The 22,040-nt window shown below is 35.1% G+C and overlaps 1 protein-coding gene across 1 annotated transcript in view; it reads right to left on the bottom strand.

Annotated features, from left to right (window-relative positions):
* Window positions 1-89: 89 nt before the first annotated feature.
* LOC144434922 (regulator of G-protein signaling 7-like) overlaps window positions 90-22,040 on the bottom strand; it is a 42,524-nt gene continuing 20,573 nt past the window's right edge. The window contains exons 3-14 of the mRNA XM_078123443.1: window positions 16,557-16,769; window positions 16,051-16,115; window positions 14,782-14,858; window positions 13,997-14,078; window positions 13,381-13,482; window positions 12,891-12,952; window positions 12,317-12,430; window positions 11,680-11,883; window positions 10,545-10,763; window positions 9,941-10,144; window positions 9,380-9,454; window positions 90-8,923 (exon numbers count right to left, since the gene is read on the bottom strand). Of these exons, the coding sequence (XP_077979569.1) occupies window positions 8,710-8,923; window positions 9,380-9,454; window positions 9,941-10,144; window positions 10,545-10,763; window positions 11,680-11,883; window positions 12,317-12,430; window positions 12,891-12,952; window positions 13,381-13,482; window positions 13,997-14,078; window positions 14,782-14,858; window positions 16,051-16,115; window positions 16,557-16,769 (1,631 nt within the window). The 3' untranslated portion in view covers window positions 90-8,709. The remainder of the gene's footprint in view (window positions 8,924-9,379; window positions 9,455-9,940; window positions 10,145-10,544; window positions 10,764-11,679; window positions 11,884-12,316; window positions 12,431-12,890; window positions 12,953-13,380; window positions 13,483-13,996; window positions 14,079-14,781; window positions 14,859-16,050; window positions 16,116-16,556; window positions 16,770-22,040) is intronic.

Raw genomic sequence — 22,040 nt, 5'->3', positions numbered from 1 at the left:
CATCCAACACCCCCTTCTAATCACAGGAGAAGAGTTTTCATTCCTTTAAACATCACAAGACAAAATGTAGATTTCCATGGAAACACATGATTATCAGATTTACTCCAAAACAAATCAAATACACAAGAATTACAATTCAAAGACACAAAAATGTACATTTTCTAAGAAAACTCCGATTAAAGGCTTCTTTTTTTTACAGCAAGTTTATTGATACAAGGTCTCTTGTAAAGTTAGTTTATTGTTATAACTTTCCATTAAAAATATCAAGTGCAAGGCGTATGGTTTCATGCAAAGATCTAAAACGTCCACACATTTACAATAAATTGCTACATGTCTGGCTTTAAGCTTCATAAGGAATTAATTTTATCACTCTTGATTTTCATTGTTTGGCTAGAAAACAAGGTTATTAAGTTACCATAGAAACAATGAGGTATTTTGATCAGTACTTCAAGTCCATATTTGGAATACTTATTGTTACATATCAGGCTCAGGACAATCAATCTTGCATTTGAAATAATGCATTGTCTTTGAAGAATCCGGCATTATTTGTCCAAAATAGGCATGTTTCAAAGTTATGCCACCGAGGGCGCTCTACACAGATCACAGCTCCCTATGGTTTCCAAATGATGACGCCATATCATTAGCACAAGCTGCTTGCACACATTTATACTACAGTATCTTCCCTATCCAATTATAGACCCAAGCCGAAGCTATTTACAAAATATTACTGTACACTCATTCTGATGTTTTGAACTGTTTATAAATGGTTACACTTCAAAGCTGTGCTGTAAACCTTTGGCTTGTCGATCGAGTGCATGGAGAAGAAATGCAAGTAACTGGACTCATTGGTCAATTAATCAATCAATCAATCAACCAATTATTTACTCAAATAATATGATGATTGTGTCAATGAAAGAGTGAAGAGATGGACATGTACAGTGAAATTGTTTTCTTACTTTCTGGAGACTCGTGGCACTAACTTATAGGTAGTTAACATTTACTCACCCACCATTAGCACTATCTCATTGATAATTAGCACTAACTCCCTCATTAACTCGTCAATAGTTAGTATTAACTCAGTGATAGTTAGCACTAACACAATTATAGTTAGCACTTACTGCTAGTCAGTATTAACTCTGATAATTAGCACTAACACAATTATAGTAAGCACTTACTGTTAGTCAGCACTAACTCACTGATAGTTTTAATAGCACTAACACAATTGTAGTTCAACTACAGCACTTACTAGCACTTACTGTTAGTCAGCATTTACTCATTGACAGTTTGCACTAACTCATTTGCAATGAAATTAACTTATCCATTGGTAGTGTTAACTCACTGATAGTTAGCATCAACTCAATTGTAGTTAGCACTAGCTCACCAAGTGGACATACCAATGAGTTAGTGGTAACTGTCAGTGTGTTAACACTAACTATGGGTGAGTCAATCTAACTACAAATGAGTTAGTGCAAACTATCAATGAGTTAGTGCTCACTACAAAGGAAGTAATGCTATCAACAAGTTAATACTAACTATGGGGTGAGTTAATCTAACTACAAATGAGTTAGTGCTAACAATTGATGAGTTACAGCTTGTAATGCTAACACCCACAGGAAACACTACCCTGATGATGGTAAACCCTGACTCACCAATAGTTTAGCACTAACTCATTGATGGTTAGCACTAACTCACTCACCAATAATTAGATAATGTTTAGTAAAATTTGGAATGTGGCAGTATCATTGGATTTCAATCAAAAAGTATGTAACTGTATGAAGTATTTTTTGGAAGAAAGAAATACAGTTTCTATTACCCGGTGACTATGTACAAGTACTGACTAACATGTCAGGTTTCCATTAACACAATCTGTGTAAACAAACTTCCAAAATTTCAATGCTCCATTTAAAAAAGTGGAAACAAATCATTCTAAAACATCAACTACCAATTTTTCAAATGAGTGCAAACAAACAAACAAACAAACAATTCCAATAACTCTCCACTTGACAGAGTGAAAAGAAACAGTTCTAAAAACTTCAACCCTGTGCTTTTCAAACAAAGTGTAAACACACAGTTCTAAAATGTCATCTCAAACACACAGTTCTAACACTTCATCTCAAGACATGTACACTCACTCTTATGTATGCCCATGATCAACAAAGCAACCACATAGGCTGGTACAATGTAATTCATTGGTAGTTAGTAGTAACTCATTGGTAGTTAGCAGTAACTAAGTGGTAGTTAGCTGTAACACAGTGGTAGTTAACATTAGCCTATTGATATATAGCACTATCTCACTGGTAGTTAGCAGTAACTCATTGGTAGTTAGCAGTAACTCATTGGTAGTTAGCAGTAACTAAGTGGTAGTTAGCTGTAACACAGTGGTAGTTAACATTAGCCTATTGATATATAGCACTATCTCACTGGTAGTTAGCAGTAACTCATTGGTAGTTAGCAGTAACTCATTGGTAGTTAGCAGTAACTAAGTGGTAGTTAGCTGTAACACAGTGGTAGTTAACATTAGCCTATTGATATATAGCACTATCTCACTGGTAGTTAGCACTAACTCATTGGTAGTTAGCAGTAACTCATTGGTAGTTAGCAGTAACTAAGTGGTAGTTAGCTGTAACACAGTGGTAGTTAACATTAGCCTATTGATATATAGCACTATCTCACTGGTAGTTAGCAGTAACTCATTGGTAGTTAGCAGTAACTCATTGGTAGTTAGCAGTAACTAAGTGGTAGTTAGTAGTAACTAAGTGGTAGTTAGCTGTAACACAGTGGTAGTTAACATTAGCCTATTGATATATAGCACTATCTCACTGGTAATTAACACTGAACCATTGATAATTGGCACTAATTCGTAGATAGTTAGCATTGGCTCACTGGTAGCTAAAAGTAACCCATTGATAAATACCACTAACTTACTGCTTTTAAGTTTTCGCAGTGACTCATTGCCAGAAAGGATTGACTTATTGACAGTGAGTACAACCTTATTGTTAGCCAACACTAACTCAGTGCTAGTCAGCACTAACTCACTGTTGGTCAGCACTCACTGATAGTTTGCACTACCTCATGGATAGTCAGCACTAACACACGGTTAGTCAGCACTAACCCACTGTTAGTCAGCACTAACCCATGGTTAGTCAGCACTAACCCACTGTTAGTCAGCACTAACCCACTGTTAGTCAGCACTAACCCATGGTTAGTCAGCACTAACTCACTGATAGTCAGCATTACCTTACCGATAGTCAGCACTAACTTACGGTTAGTCAGCACTAACTCACGGTTAGTCAGCACTAACTCACGGTTAATAGTCAGCATTACCTTACCGATAGTCAGCACTAACTCACGGTTAAGTCTGCACTAACTCACGGTTAGTCTGCACTAACTCATCAATACTTTGCCCTAAATCATTGAGTAAATATGACAAAACATGTAAAGTCAGTAATCCAATTCCATCAGCCAATAAACTGATACCATGTTTGTTCATCATTATCACTCATTTTCTTTCTTTCCCTTCTTGACTCACATAGCTGTCACTACCTTGTTTTACAAATGTCAGATTCATGTAAGAGCTGAATCGCCTTTTTAAAAGTACACATCAAATTTATCACATTTATGATCAGAAAAATTAAAATTCAGTGAATGCAGCTAGGTCTGTAAATTTTCAAATATTAGCCTGGCCAATTTTAATCCATTCACACTTAAGTCTACCATCCAGGAAAAAATGGAATGTTTTTAGTGTTTTTAAATTTGACATTTCTTAACTTAATTTCACTTTTACATCTAAGCTACACCTACATCAGTATCACCTTTACTTTGACACTATACATGATTTATCCCGGTATAGAGTCATACAAGTTTCTAAGCTAACTCGTCTCGCTAAATACAACAGATTCACTGTGAGCATGCAGTTTCAATAGGGAACTTGCAATCCAGACTGAGCATGCTCAGATGCAAAGGACTATGGGATTATCTGTCGTTATCGTAATACCTAATCAGGAGCTACAGATAAAATAAACCTCCCACAATGGTCAGGGTAACTATGAATTGATCATTTGTGGTTACAAACAATGTAACATTATTGTTTACAATACTATTTTGTTAGTATTTATTATCACATTTCCCATGATGCAACATTCAACATGGCGGGTTTGCAAGTTCCCTATTAGACAAGCTATCAAGTTCAGTGAGACTGACTACAAGGTTTACACAATACAGATAACACACAATCATTTGCTTCCAAAGTGTTTGCTCTGTATTTAGATGAAGCAAACCATGGCAGTATGTATACTACTATTACAATTGACACTTTGGTAGACTTGGTACATTGTACATGTCAAAACATCCAACGTTAGTGACCACATAGACCAGATATAAAAAACTTTCACAGTGAGAGGTCAGTCTCTTTCATTTTTTTGTGTGTTTACCTTCACATAAAACTTTATGGCCACTCTCACTGAACTCTATCTCTTGTCTGACTGAAATCACATGCTCATGTTGAATCCACGGTAATATGGACTGAAATGCACTGTTAAAATAGGATACCATGTAATCATCACATTTGACCTAATTTGAATATTATTCATGCATTATTCATGACCCGTACGTCAGTACTCACATAAATACTAATAAGGTATAGAATGCCCACAACTGTGCAGGATATGTCATTGTAGACAAAGAGTATATATATGAATTGAAATTTATATGTATTGCTACTACCTCATAGAGTTAAGTTTGGTATTTAGGTAAGAAGTCAAATTGAATGTAAAATTACTCGTTCTTGGATTTTGAATGGATCTTAAGATAGAGCTTGTTATTTTAAGTAGTTTTTAATATATATTCCTATAGACATCACAAGTTGCTAGGTGACAGGTTCAAATCTCTCGACTTACTCCTCTCATTGTGACCTCATCTTGACCTCAATGGGTCACCTGTTAAATGCAGTTACCTAAAAACCTATCAGGTAATATTTAGTTACATGATTACCCTAACTACGACGGTCTTTAAATGAGCTTCTTGAGAGTAGGTTTCAACTGTATATATAAAATATCATAAAGCCGTAATGATACATAAAACATAATATACAAATACTTTGTCAATAACAAATAGGTTGTGAGTGAGGGAAATTTCCAGAAACGTGTAGTGAGAGTCATTTTCAAAGATTGAATTTTTGCGAATTAGTAGGATCACTTTTTTGCTTGAATTCTTTCTTTCAAATTATGTAAGAAGATACATAGGAAAGAGTGTTTCCACTGAGATTTAACCCTTAATAAACTAGAAATTATAAAAGAAAAGGAAAATGGAAATCGGCGATTTTAGGTACTTAGTTTATACACTGAGATACAACGTAAGGAGTTTATCATTATGAACATGATGGATTGGAAGGTTTGCAAAGACAATTATAGACTTTGGCAAACTTTTATGTACAAGTGTTTAAAGTTATGGAAAACAATTAGTTTTGAGTAGCTCATGCGTCAACATGGACAAACAACATAATTATCAAGCTTCTAGAGTAGCTTTCTACATTACACACATGAAATAGTATTGCAAAGTCACGAGAATAACTTAATAATTTCTTTTACAGTATAATGAAACCAGTCAGGGGCACAGGTGATACATCAATTATATGCTAATTATTGGCAATTATATGTTAATTACTGTTGAGCTATTGAAACAATGACAACTGCACAGTCTGATAAAAACCAAATGTGGAGATGTGCAGAGGAGGAAATATGACATGTGATATGCAAAATGTTGCATCATCCAAATGTACAGGTAGATATTATTCAGATACGTACTTAGGCACATAGTGTGCAGATGAGATGCAGGTCTTTGCAAGAACCAATAATGGAACAGGTCTGCAGGTAGCGAAATAACACAAAGCTCAAGATATATATCTGGTGCATATGTATAATTTCACATCTTGACCATGTGTCTGCCTTTACACTTGGTTCACATACACGCACACATACGTATATGTATGTAAACCATGTGTAAATGCAGACACATGATCCGCAACTATAAATATGAACCAGGTGAGTTGATAGAATTATTTCCAGGTTTGTTAAGGCAGATACATGATCCAGGTGTGAAATTATAGATAAGAAACAGGTGTGAAGATGGAATTATTGCCAGATGTGGATATATATATATATTTTGACAAACTCACTGAGAAGATACCTAGTCTTTACATCACATGGTAGATAGATACACCAAGTTGTATTAAAAGTCATGCAGCATTAGATAAGTATATTGCCATGGAAATACATAAATAAAGAAAGAGCGAAGTTTGACAAAGAGAGTATCAAGATAGCATTATTAATATTGTTATTCATATAATTATTATTGATATCAATATATTATCATTATTATATTCAAAGTATTTACAGATCCACAGTAGACTATACAAGAATATGAACAGATGGAAAAGTTGATATTACATCAATTAAGAAAAAGTCATCTGAGTCTTTATTTGCTATGTATACTTTTTTTTCTTAACTTATCCAGGGACACTCCAAATAATACAACACAAACTATGACAACAACACTCTGATGGCTTGCTCTATGGTATCCATAACATCACTAATATCATTTTACAGTCTCCATGACATCACTAAATTGTTTTACAGTATCCATGACAACATCACGAAATTGTTTTATAGTATCCATGACAACATCACTAAGACGTGACATCACTTTGTTTTACAGTATTCATAACATCATTTATAGTATCCATGACATCACCTTCACTTTTGTAGTATCCATAACAACATCATTTAGTTTCTTTCTTTTATAGTAGCCATGACAGCAATCACTTTGAATATTTTATATTAACTATAACAACATCACTTAATTTTGTTTTATGGTACTCATGACATCATTCTGATTGCTTTACACACAGTCCCTCTATTGTATCCATGACAAAATCATTTCAATTGTTTTATGGTGCCCATTGCAACATCACCAGTTGCCAAACCAATGATATAGCACTGTCCACCCTGTAGATGTTGTCTTCTAAACTACACAGCACTGTCCACACTCTAGATGCTGCCTCCTAAACTTTACAGCACTGTCCACACTCTAGATGCTGCCTCCTAAACTATACAGCACTGTCCACACTGTAGATGTTGCCTTCTAAACTTTACAGCACTGTCCACACTGTAGATGTTATCTTCTAAACTACATAGCACTGTCCACACTGTAGATGTTGTCTTCTAAACTATACAGCACTGTCCACACTAGATGTTATCTTCTAAACTATACAGCACTGTCCACACTGTAGATGTTATCTTCTAAACTATACAGCACTGTCCACACTGTAGATGTTATCTTCTAAACTACACAGCACTGTCCACACTGTAGATGTTGTCTTCTAAACTATACAGCACTGTCCACACTGTAGATGTTGCCTTCTAAACTATACAGCACTGTCCATACTGTAGATATGTTGTCTTCTAAACTACATAGCACTGTCCACACTGTAGATGTTGTCTTCTAAACTATACAGCACTGTCCACACTGTAGATGTTATCTTCTAAACTATACAGCACTGTCCACACTGTAGATGTTGCCTTCTAAACTATACAGCACTGTCCACACTCTAGATGTTGTCTTCTAAACTATACAGCACTGTCCACACTCTAGATGTTGTCTTCTGAGCTATACAGCACTGTCCACACTGTAGATGTTGTCTTCTAAACTACATAGCACTGTCCACACTGTAGATATGTTGTCTTCTAAACTAAACAGCACTGTCCACACTGTAGATGTTGTCTTCTAAATTATACAGTACTGTCCACACTGTAGATGTTGTCTTCTAAATTATACAGCACTGTCCACACTGTAGATTTTGTCTTCTAAGCTATACAGCACTGTCCACGACACTGTAGATGTTGTCTTATAAACTATACAGCACTGTCGTGCACAATGTAGATGTTGTCTTATAAACTATACAGCACTGTCGTGCACAATGTAGATGTTGTCTTCTACACTACATAGCCCTGTCCACACTGTAGATGTTGTCTTCTAAGCTATACAGCACTGTCCACACTGTAGATGTTGTCTTCTAAACTACATAGCACTGTCCACACTGTAGATGTTGTCTTCTATACTATACAGCACTGTCCACACTGTAGATGTTGCCTTCTATACTATACAGTACTGTCTACACTGTAGATGTTGCCTTCTAAACAATACAGTACTGTCTACACTGTAGATGTTGCCTTCTAAACAATACAGTACTGTCCAAACTGTAGATGTTGCCTTCTAAACTATACAGTACTGTCCACACTGTAGATGTTGCCTTCTAAACAATACAATACTGTCCACACTGTAGATGTTGCCTTCTAAACTATACAGTACTGTCCACACTGTAGATGTTGCCTTCTATACTATACATTACTGTCCACACTGTAGATGTTGCCTTCTAAACTATACAGCACTGTCGACACTGTAGATGTTGCCTTCTAAACAATACAGCACTGTCCACACTGTAGATGTTGTCTCCTATCTAAGCTACGAGTGAGCACTGTTTATACTTCAATGCTCTCCTCTACACTACCCAGCACTGTCAACATTGCAGCTAAACCAAATACATATTTCTCCTATGCTATAGGTAGGGTACATGTGCACACAGTGCGTCATTCAACCCAAATCACCAAGACATTAAAAATACTAGTCACACAGATGTTGAGACATTAGTGATGTCTAATTGACACCAGACTCATTAGTCAAATCCTGGTCTTCCCATGGTGTTATCAAACTCTTCTTTGATGGCACTGGAAATGTCAGAGCTTTACTGTTGGTTTCAACTTCTGTATTATCAGGCGAGTGTACTGGGTAGTGTTTGGGCACTTCTAGAGACACATTGGCTTGTGTTGTGAAGTCTATATCATCTTCAGGAGAACTTGTAGAGCCAATACTATAAATAAGAATACAAAAATAGTGACAATGATAAACCTAGCTCATAGCACAATTTTTTATGTGTGTGTGAGAGAAAGTCTCAGCAAGAAAGAGAGAGAGAGAGAGTGGGGGGGGAGGGGGAGAGAGAGAGAGAGAGAGAGAGAGAGAGAGAGAGAGAGAGAGAGAGAGAGAGAGAGAGAGAGAGAGAGAGAGAGAGAGATAACTTGCAATAGGTGGGGTTACGATGCATACAAAATTTGCATATCAGGAGCATCCTTTTTTTCATGTCTGAAGTACCCGATTACAAGCAGCTGTCAATTTGTGATGGATTACTACTGATATACACTGTTGTTAACTTTATCAGTATGTTGTCTAGTTCATTTTTGCCAGATTACATCGTTACCACTAGACATTGAAAGACATCTTCAGGCTTAAAGCCAACGGATAGTAGACTAATCACATTTATGATACTTACATGAATTTCCTGGTTGTATTTGGTGTTGGTGATGAGGAGTGATTAGGTGAACTTTCCCTGGATCCACCTTGATACCTGTAACAAAGATTTCAGTTTAACCATTTATATAGCAACCAGTATTGTCATCTCCATAGCTACCAAGACCTTAAATGCCATGGGTATGACTTTGAAGGTATAAGATGCAAGGCAAAGAAAGTCAAATCATACTTGCTGGCATCATACTGGCAATAATAGAACTTCGATCATATATGCCATACTATGGATACACACTGAATAATCATGCATCATAAGTGCCTATACCCTTCAGTGTAAAACAGCTCTCATGAATATTCAGTGTGCAACTTGAATTCATTATTTTTGCTAACTCCCATGATGCAATAGTCCATAGCAAAGATACCCACTAAAGACACTAAATCAACTTCCTGTTTCACTAAAATAGCAAGTAATTGTAGGTGATCTAAAAATCATGAAATAACACTCCAGAATCCATAGTTTATGAAAATGACTTCATTTCCTGGAGTGGTTTTCACCTTTTAAATAATTTTAACTATCAATACTTACACATCAGAATGCAAGAACTCAGCATGAAGTTTAGATTCACACTGATCAAGGTCTTGTAGATTTCCTGTACTCAGAGAGAGACCATGGCGTGCACTGTGGGATTTACGTGTCAATTCGTTAGCGCTACCCCTCCGTCGTAATGGCTGTGGTGAGGCATTTGGTGTCACTTTAGCTGTTTTCAATCTTCCACCAAATGTAAAGAACCTGTCAATAAATAACGATATATCTGTATCAATATAGGTATGCGGTTTGAGTTCCATGGATTGATATTTGCATAGTGTGACAGTGAAGACTTAGTTATGTTTCTTTTCAATAATGGTTGTAGAAAGTTAGACAGTCTGTAAATTAGTTCTCACATTAGCTAGATGATGGTAGCAGCTGAGTTAGTGAGTGCATTAATAGCAACTTTCTCATCAACATTGGTTGGAAAGAGCAAGCAAGGAAGTTATTACCCAACTTTTACTTTCATTTTGTCATATGGTTAATATCATAAAGTTAAATCTCACTTGTGCTCAGCTGGTAGGCAGAAAGTGTTCACCAGTAAGTTCAAATCATCTTTCAATTTTGACGTTAGTAGAGATTCACATTATATATAACTACTCACTTTTTCTTTGATGATGGCTGCAAAGAATTAGCCAGTAAGTTTTTATATGCATCTGATCGCATGAACCTTGGGTAGCTATCTTTCTTCATTAACAAAAAGATATGACTCTGTGCAGCTTCAAATGTAAATCGACATGGGTTCATCAAAGCTTTCTGTGTTGCCTCCACAGTTTTACCATCAATGTTAATTTCACAGGATGCACCCGTAACAAGGAATTCCCTGAAAGAATGGAAACCATACAAGATTACAATACAGTCCTATACACCTTTCTGTTGTTTAATCATTAGATAAAACAATACAATCAAAAAAACAAAATCAATCTGCTAGGAGGATTTAATTACTATAGATGGAAAACATTAGTCTAGTTGGAGTAGTCATCATACACACAAAGAAAACATTTTCTCTTTGTATGTGCCTCTCAGCATCAGTTTGAACTTTCCCTGGCATAAAGCTGTCAAACTCCTAGTCAAGGTATTTTCTTTGCTATCTGCAAGTTAAAAGGGGCACAGTACATGATTTTTCAGCACTTTTTTGTTCCATATGAAGAATTAAGGTTTACCTATGAATTGAAACATACTAATAGTACTGCAATAATAGACAAACTGAATGAATAACTGAAAGTCTACACATAATTTTTGGGTGCATCCAGAACTGTTATCGACATCAGAATCACAGAGAAAGAACAATGGGTAACTTTAATGTCCCACAGATTTGGATATGCCTATCCAAACATTATTATGCCTCCATCTATTCGATGCTATCCAAACTTAATGTCCCCTAAGCACAGTCTTGGCTATGCCCAACTTAATGTACCTTAGATATAGCTTTCCCTGGCTTAATGTCCCCTAAACATGTGTGAACTGAAAGACTCTCAGGGTAGCTTACAGACTGACTAGGGTGGGTCTCCAGTGGGAAAGAGCACGCCAAATACACTGAGTATATTCACTCCGTCTTTATTGTCTAGCTACCGTACTAGGGTGGAACTTATAACTATACATGTGACAACACCCACCTAGGAATAATATATTATTTACACATAATCGTAAAAACATTAGAGATTTATGATTTGCTCATGTGTGCTCCACATGATCACACATCTTACATCGTCACACCGTCTTGATCTTCCCTGACTCACCTGTTTATCTCTTGAATCTGTTGACAAATTTTCGACTGAGGTGCAAACTTCAATTCTTCACAGGCCTGCCAGAAGCGGATGTTCTCCTGACTGTATTCCTTTCTAAGGAACATTTCAAATTCATGTCGTCCTGTGGCATCACATAAAAGTTCTTTTAAACTTATGCTCCATCTCTTGACTCGCCTTTCTGTTGGAATGTCCACCCTGTAACCATGGTAATAACATTATTAAACCCTTTCTGCACTCAATATCAATATATTTGTACGGTGTTTGATGAATAAGCCACTTTCAGACAACACTGTATTATAAATTCAGAAGGTACAACCCTTTAATGATTTTAATATTGTTGATGGATTTAAAGTGTGTATGTGTCACTGTTTCGGTATTCTTTTTAAAGCTGCACTAGCTGCAACTGAGCATTTTTGGGGGTTGTGCTTAAAATCAAAATGATATTCATAATGTCACTATAGTGGTTTTGATGTTATAAGAAATATACACAATGAACAATCCACATTAAATAAAATTGAGATAAAATTACATCACCATCATATCAATTTACACTGATATCTGACTTTGGACTTACAAGAAAATAATAATTCTCTTTGACTTTTTCATTTGAAATGACTGATTTACTTACAGTACAGTATTAAGGACCCACATTGTAGTATCATCTGTAACCCATGGATTACTGGGTTGTGCCCCTGCTATGATTGGGTCATGCTCAGCATACTGTTCACAGCGGTGTATTAAACTGAAATCCAATGACAATAAAGCTCTCGTTAGATTGGAATTTTGTGTGTGTGTGTGTGTGTGTGTGTGTGTGTGTGTGTGTGTGTGTGTGTGTGTGTGTCTGTGTCTGTCTGTCTGTGTCTGTGTATCTGTATGTCTCCTCCCTGCTATGATTGAGTCATGCTCAACATACTGTTCAAACAGTATTACAGTATTCAACTATAACCCAATGAGTAACCTCATATTAGATTTGACTTATACACGTGTATGTGTGTCTGTCTGTCTGTGTGTGTGCATGCTTGCATGTGTGCATGTGTGTGTGTGTGCGTGCATGTGTGTATGTATGTGTGTGCATGTGTGTGTATGTCTGTGTGCGTGCGTGCATGTGTATGTGTGTGCGTGCGTGTGTATGTGTGTGTGCGTGTGTGTGTTGTAAATCATGTCAATCATGACATGATTGACAATTATTAATATATACTTACTAATGAATTGCTTTGGATGCTTTTAATCTTGGTCTCTGTAAAGCTCTTTGAAGATATCCAATCTATAAGATATAGCAATCAAATATACAAATAATTACAAATTTTGACATAAATAAACTAAATCTGAGTACCATGACAAATAAGATAACATCTTCAATTCTCGGCACCCAAAATAGAATACCGGTATTACTCTCTAGACATCATAAAATACATGCAAATTCTTGGTCGACACCATAACTTCCGCTCAACGTTCTTCATATGCATTACTAATACTATAGGTGTGCGCACGTGAGAATAAGTCAACCTTCTTGTTCTATTTTGACCATGAGGTAAAAAGCTATTGCAGATACCAAGAATTGTCTTAGTGTCTCTAAATATTACCTATAATACGGTTATTATAGGTGCTATGGACAGTTACTGAAAGTCCAACCTAACATAGCAGAAGTTTTGCTTGAGAAAGCATTTATCATTAAACTCAAGGCCACCTAACCTGTTTTTTGTAATCTTCAACAGTTCTTCTTTTCTTCATATTGAAGCCACCAGCTCTACAGCTTTTCTTGATTCCACATTCTAGGGATTGTATCTGACCAGGCTAGACACAAAATTAAATCAAATGTTAGGATTCCATTTTCTGGGGGTTGTATCTGACCAGGCTAGACACAAAATTAAATCAAATGTCAGTTGGAAAGTACACAATCACTAGTAACCAAACTATCAATCTACTTTGTGATATGCCTGTAAGTTTCATTACCGCTGTCAATTTAAAAGTACATGCTACAAGTTTCTAGTTTCTAATAAAATGAGCCCTTGGCATGCTTAGAATACTAATCTCAACCACAAAATGAAGTTGTATTTGACCATGGAATGATGTCATATTTGACCATGAAATGAAGTCATATTTGACCACAGACTGAATTCAAATTCATCCACAGAATGAAGTCATAATCGACCATAGAATGAAGTCACATTTGAGCATGGAATGAAGTCATATTTGAGCATGGAATGTTAAGTCATGTTCCACCAAGGAATGAAGTCATATTCATGTTACTTCCTATGCACAATTTGTACTGGTTGGCATGACTTCACAATATCAACACTATACTCACAGGTGGTCGATGAACTCTCCAGAAAGCCCTCTCTTGACTATCAAGGACTATCTTGTCTGCTTTCTTCCTCTGTTTGGTAATCCTACACATAAAAACAAAGCAAATATTTGTCAGACCCCCAATCCTACAATGTAACAAAGTATTTGACATTTGTAAGCCTCCACAGTCATCCAATGATGATTTGACAGGGATTGTTGTTATTAATACTATGATTGGGTAATCTCACTGACATGATTGATTTGACAGGGCAATATCTTGGCTGAGATCACTTAGTTCTGAGTGCCATGATTGGACAATCACATTGTCACAACTGATTTGATTGGGCAATCATCACATTGTATTATAACTATGATTGGGTAATCACATTGTCTTGACTAATTTGATTGGGCAGTATAAACATATTTTGAGAGGGAACTCATTGTTACCATTGCGATGATTGGATAATCACAGTTTTTTGATTGCGGACATCATTTTGTCACAGGATCAAATTACAGTATCATTGAGATCAGAAGTGTTAATGATACTCAAACAGAATTAAACTCCCTCACAGTTTTATATACAGTATGGTTGTAATTCACCAATTAGTAATACATGTAGACAGTTAAAATCCTGTATTCAGGACAGACGGTGATGACATACAACTCCTGATTCATCGTACGACTTTTAAATAAACAATTAATGAAATATTCATCTGTTAATTGCAGGGGTGAATGATCTGTTCAGTACTAGGAATGAATTATAACCTGTATTGTTAATTGTAAGAATGAATGATCTGAATTGCTAACCTGATTTGTTCCTCAGCTTGCATGAAGACAAATTCCCATTTATGACATAACATCCTTTGCAGTTTGGAGAATGCGTTCTAAATGAATCAAAATTACATTTTTATTATCTAATGACCGTGGCCGACTGAATGCTTAGTACCAGTAGAACATTCTAAATAACAGTGAAGGAAGGTGTAATACATGCCTATGTCTGAATCATTATCAGTCATTGATTAATCTGTGTCTGTATTGTCGAATAGTGAGGGTTTCAATTCCAAACAACGACAGAGACATGCACGTACAGTACTCCATACTCAAGCCAGTTTTACCTCATTGTAAGTGTGTCATGATCACAAAAGGTTTGTGCAAAAAAATAAAAAGACCCCCCGAAAAAGATAGCATTTTCGTAAAACACAATAAAAATAAGTTCTTGATAGTCACTGATGATGGTACAAGAACTTATAATTACAAGGCATTGAATATATAAGTACAACTGGTAAGACCAAAGTAAACCAATTCCACTGTGTACCACACTTTTATTAATATCAGGTGTAAAATGACACTCTTTCCATTGCTTTAATTACAATCCTAATTGGTGGCCCATCAAATATCATCAGTTTGTAAATAATGTTGCTCACTAAGTAAAGCCAACTGACAGGACATCACAACTGTGATTATATTTAGCTCTTAAGGAGGTTTAGATAATGTTCATCTGTATTTACATTCTAGACATTGACTATTTACTTGCTTTGCAGTGGTAACATATTGTTTACAGATTGATTATACTGAGAGACACACCATTATACTGGGCTCATACATCAAATGAAACTGTACAATGTTTACATTTGATATGGACACAATAAATTATTGTGGTACAGTGAAATCATTTTACCTTTGTAGTACATTGTGTATTACACCAGACACTGCATTATGACATACAGGGATATTGAGTCACTTTATATATACTGACAGCACAATGGGAAGTAAGGTATCTTTATATTAAAGCTCAATAAACAAAACAAACTTCATTATTTGAAATATTTTATAATACGCCAGATTCAAGAAACCATGCATGACAAAATAGATAAACGAATTCAGTAACTACTACTCAGCCCAAAGTGACATATCATCACAAAACGAGACGTACAACTTTCAAAGCAATCACTCAGTAAAAAGTTGCTACATGCAGGGCAATCAATATGTCTGTATGTGTCAACTGTGCATGACTACATCTCCAGATACATGTAGACAACATTTATCATGCAGAGGAATGATGAAAGTGATCCTTACAGTCTCATAGTCATCCAAGCCATGTCTTTGTTTATTTCTCATTGTTCGCTTAGCCAGATAGATGGCTGTTGTGATGAAGAAGAGAAGATGGGAAAGAGTAGAGATAATCATCAAATGTATGATTAGAAAGATAGAAAGCCATAAACTGAAATGCATGTACTGAAAACTAGAGGAGAGAAAACTAAGTACCGGTATATAAATTACTACCAGTGATATTCCAACTGCTTTCCATGGAATAACTGTCACACAGCATAAAAGATACATTAAAGGCTCATTAGGATTTAATATCAGATGTAAAAAAAAAATGTTGACTTGTCTGGCAGAGTTAAAGAAAGTATCAGATCATTTCGTAATTTATGGTGGTATGTTACCTAATGTATCAAGCAACCAGTATCACACAATTCTGTTATTTTTTAGGGTTTATTTAGCTTTATGAGAAAGAATGTTCTATTTTGTTGTAGGGTAAGTCCACCTAATATGTAAATTAACCATATGCATAAACTTACCATAATCAGCATTGTCTGGTTTCCAATTCTGTGAGGGCCAGAAGTATGGACTTTGAAATCTGTATAATGTACTATCATCTTTTACCACTAAGCTCTTGATATCTTGTACAGGAAAAATGTAGCCATATTGACAAAACAAGTTAGCAAAATGTAGAGCCTCAATGGAGTCCTGAATGTCCAGGTTTTCCATTAACCATTCTATAAGATCATAGCCTGCAGGAAAAAAATGTAATACTTGACAAAATATGCAACGAATGTGTTCATCATATATTCATGATTCGAGTGTCTCCATACTAAGTCTTATTAAAGTCAAATATCCCTATCAGTGGAGGTAATTTTGTTTAAACTAGGTTTCTGTGAACCCGTTCAAAATGTACTGCAAGGTTTATAGTTTGGCTTAACATTAAACTGAGTCAGTTCCGTAGCATAGCCCATCATCACAGCTGAACCAGATCAAATCACTTCATATTTGATTAAGTTGAGTGTGACAAAATGAGTCAGCCAGTATCATCCAGACTAACTACTTCACATCACCATCTGAATAAATAAATAGGCACTGTATAGATGTGTTTTCGAACCACCATGTAAGCAGTGCAGATTTAGCTTTTACTGTTTTAATTGCATTCAACTAAGGTCAAGGCTGCTGTAGGCAGTAATTTGTAGACAGGAAATGAAATTGAGGTGACTTAGTTTTAGTTGGTATTAAGTATTGGTTTTAAATCTAGGCCAACTATTAGAGCATTTATTATGCGGAATTATTCATTAGGCAAACTTAATACAAGATATTGAGGTTTACTGTGGAACACCTACATGTAGGATCTCATGAAATCTATAGATCTTTTAATATGTTAAAAGAAGGGCCATTTCCTTCCTTGAAGAAGAACAGAGCAGGACAGAATGGAGTATGAAGTCATATTCTAGCAGACCATTCAATTCCTTAAGTTTTATTGCAAGATAGGACATCACAGCTTTCTAGTACTGTGTTACATGCATACATGTATGTACACAGCATAACTTGATAATTTCACATTACACGAACCATATAGTTATTTAACAACTTGTACCATGCTAACTTACATGATAAATGAGATATAGGGGTCTTAATTTGGTGAAATTGTTCAGCTAACAGCGTACTGTATGTATGAGTCAGTTCACTGAAGGTATAATTTTAACATTAGACATTCATCATATTTTGAGTATATACATGTACTCAACCAGGTGTTCAATGTGGTAAATGCAATTTCAAAGGTATACAAATTATTCAACAGCGTAAATATTATAACTGAACAATCCTCTGGCTCCCTAGTACAGAGGAATTTGCTCTCATTGACATGCATGGTATTAACCAAGAGCAGACTGAAAAGATAGATTACTACTGATAAAATAGCTTATGACGTATTATCTAGTGGATGGTTTTGATGAGTATATACACAGCTGACTAAACACACAATCAGGTCTCCTTCCTGACAACAGTCAATAAGCACATCATGACATATTGGGATCTAATTCACTGCTGTACTTAGTATACACAGTGGAAAACATACAAACTAATGAATTTACATGTTCGCATGTTTCAAATTATAAAAATTTTGAAATTCAGCAAAATTTGTCTCCCCTTCAATTTTGCTTGTGCAAATACTTTACATATTATCGGAACAAATAAATAATGTCTATCACGTACACATTTTGAATAATCAAACTAGTTAGTAGAGCTAAAAATAATTCTTATTGGATGGCTTTGATGAGTATGTACAGCTGCATAAAACTATCATATACCTGTCAATAGGAACTTCTAGATCACATCTGTGCATGATTTAAGATAACTGCTATAGTTTATATTACATAGTTGTGCACCTAGAGTTACTGATGAAATTTCAGCAGAATTGTTCACACTAAATTACGTTATACATGTAAACTGCATAGTTGCACACATAGAGTTGCAGACATACACTTTATATCAATTTCATCCCTATAGTATTGTAGTCTATCCGGTGTGTATGAGGGACTGTCTCACTTTATCCTAAGCAAAGTAAACATAATTTATGGGGAAGAACTTAACTTTTATATATATATATTCAATTGAATTTAAGATGTTTATTTTTTGTAATGTGTTTTGGTGGAAAAAATTATTGTTTCAGATAACACGGCCTCAGAAAATAGGGTAAGAAGGTTGAGATTTTATTTCATTTCATTTTACTTCATTTTAATTTTTTATATTATATTTTAATTGTTTTTATTTTTGAAAAATATTGCTTCGACCAAAAACCAACTGATGAAATTTTGGGAGACTTCTCAAGTATAAGACACAAAGTCCCTTACATTTTCACCCTGTCTGTCTTTCTGTTTATTTTAACAAACATCTGGCAAAGATTTAATGAACAGAAGTGGATGATACTTCATGTAATGATTTCCAAGAAAATGATGAATAATATATTGGGTTCATTTGGAGAACTGCTCAGTGTTGGTGGTGATACATTATTAAGTATCTTCATTTAGTGCTAGTTATACAAACAGGAATAAGGGATGGCATTAGGTGTGGCCCAAATTAGCAAATAAATTTTGCTTCTTGATCATATGTGACAATCTGAGATGCCTCCTATCTTAAAGTTATGTCAAATCCCAATAGACAGGTCATACTATACTTGATTACACAGACCTATTACACCATAATATCACAATGTGATTTGTTTCTGCCTGGAAGAGTACATGACTATACACCACACAAAATGGATAAAGAGGAATTGTAAATATTGCAAATGATGTTCTTGATGATAACACATCATGAAAGGCATCCTTACAAATCTGGCTATAATCTCACCCTATGAAAACAAACATTGATCTATTAGACTAGTAAGGAGCATTGCAGTGATCTTGCTGAGGTTAATGTTGCTTTTTGTTTCCAGATAGAAGAGTTCTGATGCAACTGCCATAGTTTCCAATACAATCATTTTGGTTGTAAATTTGAGTAAAAATGATTTATTTATGAAACTTTGATCTCTTTACTTGAGAAGGTTCTAGAACTCTTCCCTGTACCAAGTTCCAAACATATAATTATTGACATATAATATAATTGTGGTAAGTAATGTTCTTTTACCAAATTAATTTTTTCATGTCTATGTTTCAGCAACATGACTGTTGCCTTCCTCACCTTTAAACCATAGTTCCTTAGGATAAATTTCTTGTCACTTTGTCCTAAAGAAGGCAACAGTCACGTTGCCAAAATGTAGACATGTAAAAAATAACTGGGTTTGTACTATTGTTATTGAAGTTTCAACCTTATGCCTGTTTACTGAGATATTGACATTACAATGTAATGCTAGCATATGAAGTCCTAAACTTACTGACACAACAAACAGTGACTCAAGATCCAAAATTTATCAAGAATGTGGACTATATATTCTCATATATAGTCCAACACTACAATTTCTGTAGTCAGTCCATATATAGCCTATAGGATTACATTATTACTGCTACATTATTATGGCAACTCAAATATTAAGTATTACGTACACAAGTATATTTTATATTAGAAGCCAGGGAGTGACCGTCATGTCTATAATGAAAATAGTCTTATTTCAGTGTCTGAGAGACCAATATCCCGAAAATCAAGGCTCTTAAAATATCTGCCAAACTTTGCCATATGAAGCTGGCGTCCACCATTTTGTTTTCAAGGAAATTTACAATCTTTTATTTTCCCATAATACTGGATTCTAAAATGGTTTAATTTTGTTATCTTGACCTGTATTTCAAAATTTTGTATGGTGAACCATTATTATTTTTCTTGATCTTAACTGAAAAATGATTTGGCTTTTCTTGAATAAATTAATAGCTAAAATAAGATTTTTATTTCCAAGGTACATACTAGTTATGAATATTCATTGTGTAACTTGAATATATTATTTCTGCTGACACCCATGATTCAATGATTCACATCAAAGATACCCTATAATGAAGACACAAGATCAACTTGATGTTTCTCTGAAATCGCAAGTAATTGTAGGTGATATGAAATCATGAAATGATTCTCCAGAACTCATACTTTACGAAAATGTGTTTACTTCTAAAGTTCTTCTGTGACGTTCCACTTTATTTAGTAGTTCAGACAGGATTTGTTTGTTGAAAACTGACAAATCAAAGTTGAAGAAAATTGAAATATTGTAACTATCAAAAAATGTCATTTTTTACATCTCCCTTTTGCACCTCTTATTACCTTCCACCTGGACCCTATTATAGTAGGCTATCACTGTATCAGTGCAATGTCATACCAGATTTTTTATCTATTTCAACCTCTGTAAAGGTAGCCTATCATTTGCAATCAGGACTGTCATTTTTCAGCTTTATGTGATATGTGTACAACTATGAGTGATCACTCTTATGTAGTATTATGTCTGCTAGGGTGAGTGATGGACCATTCTCAGATTGCATCAGATATCCTTTATTACCTGTGTCGGACAGATAGACAATGTCACTGCACTGCATGACACAGACTGTCAACAAAACCTACATTTTCCATCAAGTTAACAGGTTTTTTTCTGAATATTACCGGACTTTATAACAAAATATAAAATCTGTCTACACACACATTAAGTTGCTTCTGAATTAAACTTTTTATCTCTGGAGTACCAGGCTCATTCCTTCACAAAAACTTTGAACAAAATTTTCTTGCATGCATCAACTTTATTTTAATCTGGTCTCACTGTACTTGGTGCTACTGATCACAGACACTTACTTGTCTGTGTACTGCCTGACAATTTGCAAAAATTTGATTTACAGTAAAAACATGTAATACAGACATTTTTATGAGAATTTGGCCATGGCAACACTGCATGCATGGATAAATTATCTGTTTGGTTTTTATGTGTCAGTGTTTTCAATGATCAGTGATAAAAAGTGGGTTTAGTCTGGTCCTATATGTTCTATGATCATGGAGAGAGAATGCTAAGAGTGGTCTTAACAATATATACGCCTGTAAAATTGCACCTGTTTAGGCCTTTAAAAAATTTGGTGGTTCCTATTATGCTCAATTGTAGAATAGGTGGAGTAGGTAGATTTTTTTTTCATGTGTGAGTGTGTAGCTCAAGTAGTTATGTTTTCTGCTGTTTTCTATATGGTCTCTGTGTTATTGGGTTCTTCTCATCAGCCATTACAGATTGGAAGAACAGTTTTCTATTGTCTTTTTAAGTTGCTGTCAGTTTCCGCATCCACTATTTCTCGCTATACTTCACAATTTTCGTGATTTAATTTATTTTTTTCTCGAATACCTCAAAAAAAGTTTAGGATTGATAGTTAAAAACTAGGTGGGGTCAGGTAACTGGAACCAAACTATTTTTTTAGGCCTTATATATCATGACACGTACACTATGTTTGCAGTTTATATGTTGTTCCCTGCAAATTGAAACTTTATGTTTGGAGAATAATTTTGGTAATTGATCTATATCACACATGAAGATAATATGTTCTAAACAGTCATAATGTGAGTAAGTC

The sequence above is a fragment of the Glandiceps talaboti genome, chromosome 5 (assembly GCF_964340395.1).
Source record: "Glandiceps talaboti chromosome 5, keGlaTala1.1, whole genome shotgun sequence".
In the NCBI taxonomy this organism is placed as follows: Eukaryota; Metazoa; Hemichordata; class Enteropneusta; family Spengelidae; genus Glandiceps; species Glandiceps talaboti.
The sequence above is the reverse complement of the archived record's forward strand: the minus strand, read 5'-3'. Positions and strand labels throughout refer to the sequence as shown.